Raw genomic sequence first — 13,343 nt, forward strand, 5'->3', positions numbered from 1 at the left:
TGCAAAAACAGTGCAAGTAGTACCTCAAAGGTAATTTGAATTAAAATTAAAGTTCTTTGCATTATTTGAGGTCTGAAAACAATGCATATTTTTTTGGTTATTTTGACCAGTTGTTTTTTTTTATTTAACGAAATACTCTAAATTACATTATTTTGGGAAACATGAAACTACCGGCACAGCATGAAACTACCAGCACAACATGAAACTACCGACACAGCATGAAACTACTGGCACAACATGAAACTACCGACACAGCTTGAAACTACCACAACAACATGAAACTACTGGCACAGTATGAGGCTGTACCGGCTAAACTGGGACAAATAATCTCAAAGTGCATGAAAATAAAAATATTAAATAAAAGAATCATCAGATAAAAATGTAATATAATCTGTGTACATTAAACAATAATGATAATACAGTAAACTAACATTATAATACATAATTATACAATAATGTGCAGTATAATTTGAGTAAAGGGAAGGGTAAGCTGATAGAGGTGTGTCTTAAAACCTGCTTTAAAAGACATGACTGTCTGTGTAGCCCTGAGGCTGTCAGGGAGTTCCAGAGGTCAGGTCCAATATAAGAAAAGGTGCAGTCTCATTTTCTGAGCCGGATTCTTGGTTCATTGAGCAGATTGATGTTGCTGGACCGTAGAGGATGTGGTGGTTCATAGGGGGTGAGCAGGTCAGATAAGTAGACAGGTCCCAGGCCATTGATTGTTTTATAGTCTAAAAGGAACATTTTATGGTGAGATGTGGACACAATTATTTGATTGTCTCAGGATCCTTGCATCACTGTTTTGGATGAGCTGTATTTTATGAGTTGAAACTGTTGACAGGCCCCCTAGTACTGCATTTCCATAAATTCTGGAGAAAAATCAATGAACGGATATGATTTTTTGGATCAGAAAAGGATAGAGAAGATCTTAGATGGGAATTGTTCTTAAGGTGAAAAAACTTTTTACAGACCTCAAAAGGGAGAGTTGGGTCAAATTTCACAGCCAGACTGGTGATGACTGTGGAGAGGAGAATGATGGGGCTGTCAAAGGCAGGGCAGATGTTGTAGGAGTTGGTGATTTGCTGTGGGTTGCCTATAAGCATTGCCTGTCTTGTGAACTCCTCTGACCTTGCCTCACCAAGAGAAACATACTGCTTGCGGTTTAACAGGTAAGAGGTGAACCAGTTCAATGCAGCCTCAGAGAATGCAGTGTGCTCTCTTGGCGCTGGAGTAGAATGGTCTGATCTACTGCATCAAAAGAATGACAAATGATTCATTAGCGGTTTTAGGCTATAATTTAAACTGAAAGCTGTCCATTTATAGGTTCATGATCACCACACCCACATAAATTACAGGGGTGTAATATGTAAATAAGGACAGGTGCAGCGCATACTCACGTCCGTGGCTTAATCTGATTTATCTAACTGCCACCACATCAAAGCTCATTTTGAAGAAGTTTCGTAGATCACACTTTGAGATGATTTTGGGGTAACTTGAGGGAAATCTATATTTTCTCAAAAGCAATGTTTGTTTCTGATTTTTATATAAAAATATTGACTACAATCAGACAAGTACATGGGATGTTTTACCTCACTATCGGGGCAAAATGCCCCTCCATATGGGGTAAAATGCCCCTTGTTTTTTTTACCCACAATTAAGATTTATTCCATATTTAGGTGTCAAAATCATTCTATCCATGTAATCTATACCATTGGAAAAAAAATCAGTATTGATAGCAGTATTCAAGGTAGTTAACAAAACCAATTTTAACTGTGATATTCCACATTCAAATAACTTTCAATGACATTTTAAAATGTTTTGTGAACTGTGCAAAAGTATTAAGTTGAAAATATAAAATCCATAATATTGAGCAATTCATTCAATATCAGTGCCAATTGATAGTCCTATTATATTAGATGTTAATATATGCTCAGTAAACTAGCTAAGTAGTTTTGAGTTTTAACTTATATTTGGCTATATCCTGAACTTTTGTTTTATTTCAGCTCATTTTTTGTTGTAATTTTGTTATATTTTACCAGTATATTCTCAGGGGTAAAATAGCCCCCAGGGCATTTTGCCCCAAAGGAGAGGGGGCGTTTTGCTCCAAACATGATCACCACGATTGCAATAAAAAATGTATTATAATTTCTCTTCTTGGAACAAGTGGATTACTTAGCCTTTCTATTGACATATCATAAATCTGTTTAGAAGGTCTAATTTCATGAAATCACATTACTATGTTTTCTAAATGACAAAAAATAAGATCAATTTATGTCAAAATAATTTTTGTGGAATTACTTGCTCAGTTGAGATTATTCAACAACATTTTCTAGATGAACAATAGTGGCAACCAAGGAATGTGTCGAAATAAAATGTGCCTTCATTTTGTGGTTTGGTGGAGGGAGGCGTTTAACACCAGGCCACCCTAGGTCTCAGCCCCACGCTGAATCTGAGAAGGTTTCATGAATGAGGGGCAATGTTCTTTAACTAGTCATTCAGTATGGAACCATTTCCACTGAATTAAACTTTGCACACCATTTTGTTGCACGGAATCTTGTAGTGAATAGGTTTGATAATGCTATGGGTCGTTTAAAGATCACTGTTGTTTTGAAGAATAGAGTTCCTCACAGAGATCTAAACTAGATATGATGCTGGAACCACAAAAACAAAGTAACATTCCCTCCCAGAATGGTTCTAACAGGTATTACTTGTAATACGATCTAGAAACAGGGCAGTAAGATGTGAGCCAGCTGCACTCTGCGCCCTACTGCTATAATCTATCGTCTAAAACACCTTTGTCTGTTTTACACAATGGGCAGTGTCTAAGCTCATAATAGCAAGTTAAAACCAGTTTGACCTGTACAAAGTGGTGGAATAGGATGTCTCATATTCACATAGAGATTTTTTTTTTTTAAATCCTTTACCTAAGCTGATTTAATCATTTAAAAAGTATGTTTTTCAACATCTGCTCTACAGCCAGTGTGCCCGCACCTCTGCCACCTTTCTGTGATCCTGGCAATATTCACAACATGCTGTTTCGTGGTTCTTGTTGAATCGGGCTGAAGTAACAAGCTTCAGCTAAGATGTTGGCCTGAGGAATGTGTGCTTGCTCCGCAATGAATGGGCGTGAGACAGGGGATCTGGCAAAGATCTATTGAGTTTTTCTCCAGCTGATGTTGTCACCAATTGAAGGCCGTCGCCTGTTGAGCGTCAGAGGTGCCGACCAGCTGATATCACAGGGGATGTCGGAGGTTTATTAAAGGTCATGACTTCTGACATTATTCTGACTGTGAATGCAGAAATGATGGTTTGAGGTTTATTAAAGGTCATAAGTTTGACATTATTCTGACTGTGAATGCAGAAATGATGGTTTGAGGTTTATTAAAGGTCATAAGTTTGACATTATTCTGACTGTGAATGCAGAAATGATGGTTGGAGGGGTAAAACAACAGTCTTTTCAAGGTCATCCCAACTATGCATTTCTAAAGTTTAAACTGAACTAACTTTATTATGCATGCCAGGGAAGCTATTATCTGTCAGTTCATAGCTGTTTCTTGTTTTCTTGTCTCCTACCATACTGCGTTGTCAACAGGGATTGGAGAAATCTAATTAAAAGTGAGGTACGCCCTTTTATATTCACATATCAGGTAAGTTAATCAAAAGCAAGGAATTTGGTAAGGAATCCATTTTTGACTGTTAACATATAATACGGTGCAACAGTCTTAGGCATCTGAACTTTGAACAGAATTCATTTCAAAGAGACTTTCGCAGGGCACTGCACATACAGATTTTCTATTTACTTATCATTGGGGGGGGTCTGAAAGTAACACATTTGTTTTACTTACAAAATCAGTGAAAGTCTTTTTCTTTCCAAATATTTTAGTTATGCATGGCAACAATCATTTTATTCTATGTTGAAATAGTCTGGGAGTATTCCAGCAACATTCAGAATATTCATGTAAACCAGAGTTATTCAAAACTCTGATCAGGGACCCCAGACATTTCCAAATGTGATTACAGCCCTGAACAAATGCACCCGATTCTCCAGTCAAGGGCTTGATGAGCTCACAAGTCTAGTCAGGTGAGTTAGTTTTGGAACAGATCAAATACATGGATCAACTGGGGGTCCCAGAGGATGAGGTTTCCAGGAGTAGGCTGTACAACTCACACACTTTCCACTCTGTATGGTTTGAAATCAGTGCGGTGAACCATTACAATATACAATGTTGTATGAAAAAGTTACAGAAAAACAATTTCAAGAAAAAGTTTTCTTTTAAATAAATGGTTCACCAAACTTTTGGACGCAATATAAACACCAATGTTGTCTATGGGTAAATGTCACATAGCTGAAGTAGCATAAATGAGCGAGAGTGTAGGAGCTGTTTTTAATCCTTTGGTTGTCCCTTCAGTGAGTCTGTACCGATGCAGGCTCTGTGTTTGAACTATTTCTGAGCTTGAACAATCTTACACAAAAGAATGGATAGGTGTGCCTGATATAATGACATGCATTTGTTTACATCTGATTTTGAGATGTAGCATAGACTAAATGAAATCAACAACTTAAATATTCAGTTGTTGATTATGTTTATTTCATCTTCAACAATAGGAAGGATTTGTAAGTTAGAATTTCATGCTTGTTATATTAAGTAAAACTGGACCATTATTTGCATCATTCAAAAAAGATGACTCATCAGACCATTTTTCCTCCATCGCTAAGCAACCCAGTTTTTGTGCTCCTTAAACCAATTAATCAGTTTTTGTGCGTTGGCCTTGGATACAAGCAATTTCCGAATGTCAGACCTGCCATAAATTACAGCTTTGTGAAGCTCATGATGTACAGTTTTTGTTGGGACTGGGTCACAATGGTGCTGATTCAATTCTGTGGTAATTTTTGAGGCTGTACCTTTTGGGCATATCCTGTTAAGTGTCTGTCTATCCCTTTCAATCAGCTTCGACTTGTAACCACTGTTCCTCTTTCACGTTGGAATTGGTCAATTTTCAACATATGCTGTCATTTTTTAGAAGGTTCCCCTTGACACATTGAATCATTTTGTAGTTTTTGTGACTGACGCACCTGCAATTCAAAGTATGCATTGAAATATGCGCTGCTAACTGCCTATCAACCTAATGTAACTCCTGCAGCTGCATTTGTAATGGTGATTTAGGTACTTCAAAGTTCAATAGACACATCCATAGAAAAAAGGAAGTCATAGAAGTCATAATGAACTTTATAAAAAACTTGCCAAGTCTTAAAGAATGCAATACTTAAAACACTTGATTTCAAAGAGTAATACTACTAATGCTGTATAACTGTACGGGTTAAACGTCATTGACAGAAGAAGTACAATGAGGCTCCGTTTCCTGCCAGATGGGGAATGTTGGGCCATCATTGGTAATGTTTGACTTCATCCTAGTGCTACTGACAGTGTTTCATTCTCAACAAGACAGCCAGACTGTTATTACGTAACAGCACGTTCTTCAGTTATGAAACAGAAATACATAACATTCCATTACACAACACTGAAAAAGTGTTTGTTTTTATGATGTGTACACTCGTTTTTCAAAAACACATTAAAACTGATTACCACTAACTTGGAAACATCCATTTATATAACTCCTTTTCTTCTCTTTAGTCTGTGAGTCCATTGTAAAAGCTCTGTGGGCGTGACTCACTGGTTTTGGGGAGGGATCTAATGTTTTCTTTCATAACCCTAAGTCATTATAAATAGTTACTCTGCAGGCATATATTTTTCAGTCCAGCCGATGCATCTGAACTTAACTCTATAAAGACACTCACTGTATACTCATCACAATGTAAGTAGAATTTTCTTTATCATTGTTCTGATATTTGTAGAAAAGTATAACTATATTGTAATACTCATGAGTTTTGTCTAGAAAAATTGATTTGATTTCAATGACTGTTTATAGTTGAATTAGATTAATGCATACAAAACACAACCCCTATTTTTTTATCCTGACCAACTTAAAGGAGAAGTTAGGTAAAATTATTAATCAAGTATGTGATTTTGTGTGGTTTTGGTTGCTGGTCAGATGCTTAAAACCACTAGGTCTTCATCTAAATTCAGCTGATTTCTGACAGAGCTGATGGATGAGGACGATAGTGATGATAATACAAATAAACCCCATTGTTAACAGAACAATGGGGTTCATTTGTAATTCATGTATACCATTATAACATTAAGAAACAATCAAGTCTACAATCAAATAAGTCTAATATAATTAACAATAGTTGGCAGCAGATTCACTCAATAAACATTATTTTGTTGAATTTCTAGTAATTTTACCGAGTTTGGAAAGCATTTTTGCCCAACCCTAGTATGAAAAAAAGGTGATGCATATTTATTTATTTGGGGATATGTAAAAGTTTTATTTTTCTTAAACTAATGTTCTGCCAGTTCATCCCGAAGATAAGCCTTTGTATCTGTTTAGCAATTACTTTCACTGTAATAATTATGTAATAATGCCATAGTGTTCCGTTAAAATAGTAAAAACTATTTCTGAAACATGAATGTTGCTACAGTAAGACTTGTTTGGGAGTGGTCTGAATGGGGAGGGGAAGGAAAATGCAGCATAACCAGAAAACACTGAAAAAAATGTATATTAGCAGAGAGTTTTCAAAATATATACAAGAATATATAGAATCAATTTCCTTTCATTGATCTGGTGATAATAGCAGATGGGTCTAACTGTTCAGAGGCTGAAGCAATTCTTAGATTGAAAATGACGGAAATAGACAAATAGACTTTGGAATATTGGGGGGTATTGGAATGTCCCACCCACTGATATGCTTCCTAAACTACCATTCTTTAGAAGTAATATTCAGTGCCTCTCCTAGCCCTTTGAGGTTCCTTTCTGAGATTTGGTTAGCAACACGTGTCCTTTCTTATAGCAACGTGTCAAGCTCTTTTTCAGCAATTCTACATATTTTAGAGAAATACATACTTAAACCTGCTGTTTTTAGCAGGTTTTCTGCCACTATTAAAATGTGGAAATAGTGCAAATGTTACCTTTTACAGCTAACGTACTGCTATTCTACACATTTTGCAATATTAATTTACATTGAACAAAATAATAAACGCAACACTTGTTTTTGCCCCCATTTATCATGAGCTGAACTCAAAGATCTAAGACTTTATCTATGTACACAAAAGGCCTATTTCTCTCAAATATTGTTCACAAATCTGTCTAAATCTGTGTTAGTGAGCACTTCTCCTTTGCCAAGATAATCCATCCAACTCACAGGTGTGGCATATCAAGATGCTGATTAGACAGCATGATTTTGCACAGGTGTGCCTTAGGCTGGCCACAATAAAAGACCACTCTAAAATGTACAGTTTCACTGTATTGGGGGGGTCCAGGGGTTCTGAAAACCAGTCAGTATCTGGTGTTACCATCATTTCCTCATTCAGTGCAACACATCTCCTTCGCATAGAGTTGATCAGGTTATTGATTGTGGCCTGTGGAATGTTGGTCCACTCCTCTTCAATTGCTGTGCAAAATTGCTGGATATTGGCAGGACCTGGAACACGCTGTCGTATATGCCGATCCAGAGCATCCCAAACATGCTCAATGGGTGACATGTCCGGTGAGTATGCTGGCCATGCAAGAACTGGGATTTTTTCAAGAACTGTGTACAGATCCTAGCAACATTGGGCCGTGCATTATCATGCTGCAACATGAGGTGATGGTTGTGGATGAATGGCACAACAATGGGCCTCAGGATCTTGTCACGGTATCTCATTCAAAATGCCATCAATAAAATGCACCTGTGTTCGTTGTCCATAACACACGCCTGCCCATACCATAACCCCACCGCCACCATGGGCCACTCGATCCACAACATTGACATCATCAAACCGCTCACCCACACAACGCCATACGGTCGGCCATCTGCCCTGTACAGTGAAAACCGGGATTCATCCGTGAAGAGAACACCTCTCCAAAGTGCCAGACGCCATAGAATGTGAGCATTTGCCCACTCAAGTCGGTTACGGCGACAAACTGCACTTAGGTCGAGACCCCGATGAGGACGACGAGCATGCAGATGAGCTTTCTTGAGACGGTTTCTGACAGTTTGTGCAGAAATTCTTTGGTTATGTAAACCGATTGTTGCAGCAGCTGTCCGGGTGGCTGGTCTCAGATCTTGGAGGTGAAGATGCTGGATGTGGAGATCCTGGGCTGGTGTGGTTACACGTGGTCTGCGGTTGTGAGGCCGGTTGGATGTACTGCCAAATTCTCTGAAACGCCTTTGGAGACGGCTTATGGTAGAGAAATGAACATTCAATTCACAGGCAACAGCTCTGGTGGACATTCCTGCAGTCAGCATGCCAACTGCATGCTCCCTCAAAACTTGACATATGTGGCATTGTACTGTGTAATGGAACTGCACATTTTAGAGTGGCCTTTTATTGTGGCCAGCCTAAGGCACACCTGTGCAATAATCATGCTGTCTAATAAGCATCTTGATATGCCACACCTGTGAGGTGGATGGATTATCTCGGCAAAGGAGAAGCGCTTACTCACACAGATTTAGACTTGTGAACACTATTTGAGAGAAATAAGCCTTTTGTGTACAAAGAGAAAGACTTAGATCTTTGAGTTCAGCTCATGATAAATGGGGTCAAAAACAAAAGTGTTGCGTTTATAATTTTGTTTAGTGTAAGTGATCAAAAATGATGAAGAATATGAGATCAGGGCCCCTTGGTCAGTGCCCTGAGTGGCTGGTTGGTATTTGGCCACGACCAACACAAGTTGATGGGGTCCCTAGGCATGTGACTTAAATGCCCGATCGGTACTGGTTACTACATTCGATTTTAATAATTGGATTACACTGACTGGTTGTGTGTTCTTTACCTTTGTAATATAATGACACTGAATGGTTGTGTGTTCTTTACCTTTGTAATATAATGACACTGAATGGTTGTGTGTTCTTTACCTTTGTAATATAATGACACTGAATGGTTGTGTGTTCTTTACCTTTGTAATATAATGACACTGAGTGGTTGTGTGCCCTATATATTTGTAAAACAGACCATTTGTTTTAGGGTCTATTTTGCAGGTTTGATTGGGTTGCTGCTCTTTTTGACCGCTGAAGCCAGAATTGGGTAGGGAATTTATAATCCATACGTATAATGATATATCTTCTCACACATTTCAGAAATCCTAGAATGTTTGTGTCTTGAATGTGTGAAAAGTTTTATGTACTGTGCCCCTATCCATTTATTACTATAGGAATTCCTCTGAGTCTCCCTTCTGTACGGAGACAAAGGAATGTTTGCTCTATGATCTGCTGTGTCAGACAGACGATTATGAGGTGAGTCCTTTGTAAAACAAATTAACAGAACAGAGTTTGGCCAATTTCTTGTGGCCAATCCTTTTTTTATTTATTTTGGTTATTAGGGATATTCCAATGCAGTTTGAGACTAAAAGCACATTATGTAAATCCCTTGTAGCCACGACCGAATAATGGGGCTTCCTTTTACACTGCAGTGGCACAATACAGAACTGTACAAGCATCACTGCATACATACCAACGAATCACTCCGACGTACGCAACACAGCATACATACCAACGAATCAGTCCGACATACGCATCACAAGATAAAGTGTAACCACTATGTAAAGGCGTGATATGTCAATTAGCTTTCTTTTTCGACCCAAACAGTGTTCCATACAGATACCAAGTTTCCCACTTCAACCATCCAACATCTATACTCTCCAGCAAAGGACTCAGAGTGAATGTCTGTCTGTCTTGTGTTAAAGGTGCGCCACTATGATGCAGCCAAATGGGTGACAACAGATGAGGAATCCTACGTTTTTGATAAGGCCACATACACTGCCTTTATGAGACTCTTCAAATACATCAACGGATCCAACAACGATGGTGTGTCTGTGTGTTTTCCATATGTATGAGATCATTACCATACGTATGAGATCATTACCATACGTATGAGATCATTACCATACGTATGAGATCATATGAGATCATTACCATACGTATGAGATCATTACCATACGTATGAGATCATTACCATACGTATGAGATCATTACCATACGTATGAGATCATATGAGATCATTTCCATGTGTGCAACAAGTGTTTACGCATCTTTTTATAGGCGTCAAAATTGATATGACTGCTCCAGTGATAATTAAAGTCCAGGAGAAAAAGAGGATATGGCAGTCAGCTATCTACACGCTCAGCTTCCTGCTGCCCTCTGCCTACCAGAACGATCCTCCTCAACCTACTGACAACAAGGCAAGGCTCCCAGACACATGTAGACACACTAATCCCTACTCATCCTTGCATGTAATGCATCGACTTGGAGTGGTGTCACAAGACAGTCTCGTTTGCAAAATAACCTTATGACTCAGCATGAGAAATATGGTGGAACTTCCATATAGCCTATCAGAAGGTAGAGATATTACCAAGTTAAAACACAAACTCACCCTGGGCCTGTTCGTCCGTTTTAAACCTGGAGGATCAGTCTGTTGGTGCTGTGTAGTGGACTTCCTGCTATGATCCCTTTCACCCACTACCGCAGTTATTCTGTATGTTTACATTATCACTTTCACCCACTCCCGCAGTTATTCTGTATGTTTACATTATCACTTTCAACCACTCCCGCAGTTATTCTGTATGTTTACATTATCACTTTCACCCACTCCCGCAGTTATTCTGTATGTTTAACATGATTCTACATGAAATCAGCTTTTCTTGACTGCCAGATGGGTGGGACTTGGGGTTTATACCATTGCTCAACAAAAAATAAAATAGCAGTGGCTAATAATGTTGATGAGATTGTGATTTTTCTGTGCAGGTGTACTTTACAGACCTCCCTGACATGAAAGTATACGCGAGGACATACGGAGGATATATGGTGTCTTTGACAACCGCTTACAATTCCATGCAGCTGAAGAAGCAGCTGGACCGAGCCCAGGCCTCCTACAACACAGAATATTACTATGCCGTTGGATATGACAGGTGAGAGCGCCAGGCTAGGCCTCACACTCCAACAGCTAATCAGATTCCACCAAAACACTGCGAACATGTACTTTAATGTTTTACATGCTACTGTAAACTAAACTAAATTGTGTGTGTTACAGCCCAATGAAGATCATGAACAGGCACAATGAGGTCTGGTACATCGCTGAGGGAGAGCCTGTGTGCCCAAGTTCTCCTTAAACATCATCCTCCATTCATGAATGGATGTGTTCCGTATCTAACAGCTCCATTATACCGAACCAATAGGCTTAATAAGACATTTATAGTATCTTAGGACTTTTTAGGTCTTTAGTCATCTTCATGTGATAGTGAATAATATATTAATAAATGATTATCAGTTTCATTACTCCATTCTCAAAAAGTCTGTCTTAAAGTCTAAATTGGTAGTTATACAGCCATCAAGTTCTCACTCCTAACGAAATATACATTCTAGGTCAGATAAATCACAATTGATCGAGAGGCTTGACATTTTAAATGGGTTTGATAAAACAGTCCTTTCATTTGGTGGAATGAATACACCTTAGGTGTATTACCTAATCATGAAATATTTATACTTTCTTTTTTAAATGAACAAAATCAAAACAGGTGAAGTGTTATGCCAATTAAAAAATTAAGTGATTGTTTTAACACAGCATGCCAGTTATTGTAAGAACAATGTTTTAGCTAGGTTGCAGGCTAACATTACAAAGCAATGTAGCAAATGCATTGATTATTGTAATGTTTTAGAACTTGCTGACCAATTTTCCAAAACCACAACTCTTTTGAAACTGAATGCAAAAAATGTTGGAACTAATCCAGCTAAAGCCATTATGACAGTTTCAATCACCTCTTTCACAACCAAACAGCGTTTCAGCAACACTGCAAGAAATGACAAGTCAAGTGTTGTCGTGACTTCAGAGAGGGATGCACTCTGAAGATAGGGCACTACCAAATCATTTTCAGTTTTTGATTAAGAACCAGTTTTGCCTGATGCATTTTAGACTAATTCAACACATCAGCAGCACTGCATGAATGAATGATACACCACTTATCCCAACTGCCGTCCTCTTGCTGACCCAAAAGCCATTGGGGCTTAAATCCTGGAAGCCAGATCTTGCTGAAGACACTGTTTGGTAAAATGTTATGGCATTTGACTGCCACAACACCTTTAATTCAAGTGTACACCATTGATCAGCTCGTTTCTGCATGGCTTGGATTATTGCAGGCTGAGCCAAACATTGGAATGATCATATCACTGTCAAAGCTGCACTATGTAGGATTTCTTCAGAAAAAAAAACAACAATTAAAACATTTTGCAATTACTCACCAGTCAGAAAGCGGTCCCGCACCAATGCCCCATAGAGAATAAGCAGACAGTAAAGACAGTTAAAGCATATTCCTGAGGCTAAAATCACATCCACTTTCTATTAAATGCCTGCAGATGATAAACACCGTGTATAGATTATTAGAAGGGAAAAAGTATTCAAAAAAAGTATTCAAATAACCAACCAGAGTGCAACAGGCAGGACTTTGCATTAATGGTTCAGTTTGGCAGAGAGACATAGCTTGTCATATCAAATCTCTACTGGTAGCAATGGATCTTATCAAATAACAAAACAGCACCCAAAATGAACACAGACATATTTAAGAAAATATATTTGAATTTATTAGTACAGAAGCTTATTAGTTGCTACACCATATCCCACCATTGTGACTTCCTGTTTCACAGAAAATAAGATTTTTTTAAGTTACAAAGAATGTTTCAGATGATATGTCTTCCTACATGCATGCTGCCCCTGAGCAACCACACGTTTTAATGACAGAGATAAACATTGTTTCAAAGAATGTAGCTTTCCCTTGCTTGAAATAATTTCACAACAAAAGTCCTGCAGTTTTGACCTATTTTATATAGTCCAGATCTTGTGTGGAACCAGAACTGAACACAAGTGTGGTTATTTAACACCCGTGGAGGGCAGACATACTGATCTGAAACGAGAAGCTAACATTCTGCTCATTTGAGTAGCCTGACTTCAAACCCACTACAGCTCTATTCACTGTGAAGGTCTTATAACAAGTAGAAACATCCTCAACTATCCTTAAATGGATGACAAGGCGAGTTAGTTATCCAACCATTTCAAATCTACCTCATGTGCCTAGTCTCTAGGTTGGGATTAGTTCATTTGGAATTTAATACGCTAGAAAACTGGCTAGAACATAAACAACTAGTACCTGAGCAACAGAAAGACACACACACACACACACACACACACACACACACACACACACACACACACACACACACACACACACACACACACACACACACACACACACACACA

The 13,343-nt window shown here is 38.4% G+C and overlaps 1 protein-coding gene and 1 long non-coding RNA gene across 2 annotated transcripts; one reads left to right on the forward strand and one right to left on the reverse strand.

Moving 5' to 3' along the window:
• Nucleotides 1–98: 98 nt before the first annotated feature.
• Nucleotides 99–13,277, reverse strand: LOC117595203. The gene is made up of 3 exons (XR_004576406.1): nucleotides 12,332–13,277; nucleotides 972–1,248; nucleotides 99–869 (listed from the first exon to the last, which is right to left on the reverse strand). It is a non-coding gene; the product is annotated as an uncharacterized LOC117595203 (long non-coding RNA).
• On the forward strand, nucleotides 5,754–11,392 carry soul5 (heme-binding protein soul5). The gene is given in 7 exon segments (NM_001311018.2): nucleotides 5,754–5,814; nucleotides 9,066–9,125; nucleotides 9,253–9,334; nucleotides 9,784–9,904; nucleotides 10,139–10,278; nucleotides 10,841–11,004; nucleotides 11,127–11,392. Coding segments are annotated over 7 exon segments (648 nt in total). The 5' UTR covers nucleotides 5,754–5,812; the 3' UTR covers nucleotides 11,206–11,392.
• Nucleotides 13,278–13,343: the final 66 nt, after the last annotated feature.

Source organism: Esox lucius, chromosome 11, assembly GCF_011004845.1.
Source record: "Esox lucius isolate fEsoLuc1 chromosome 11, fEsoLuc1.pri, whole genome shotgun sequence".
NCBI classification, from domain to species: Eukaryota; Metazoa; Chordata; class Actinopteri; order Esociformes; family Esocidae; genus Esox; species Esox lucius.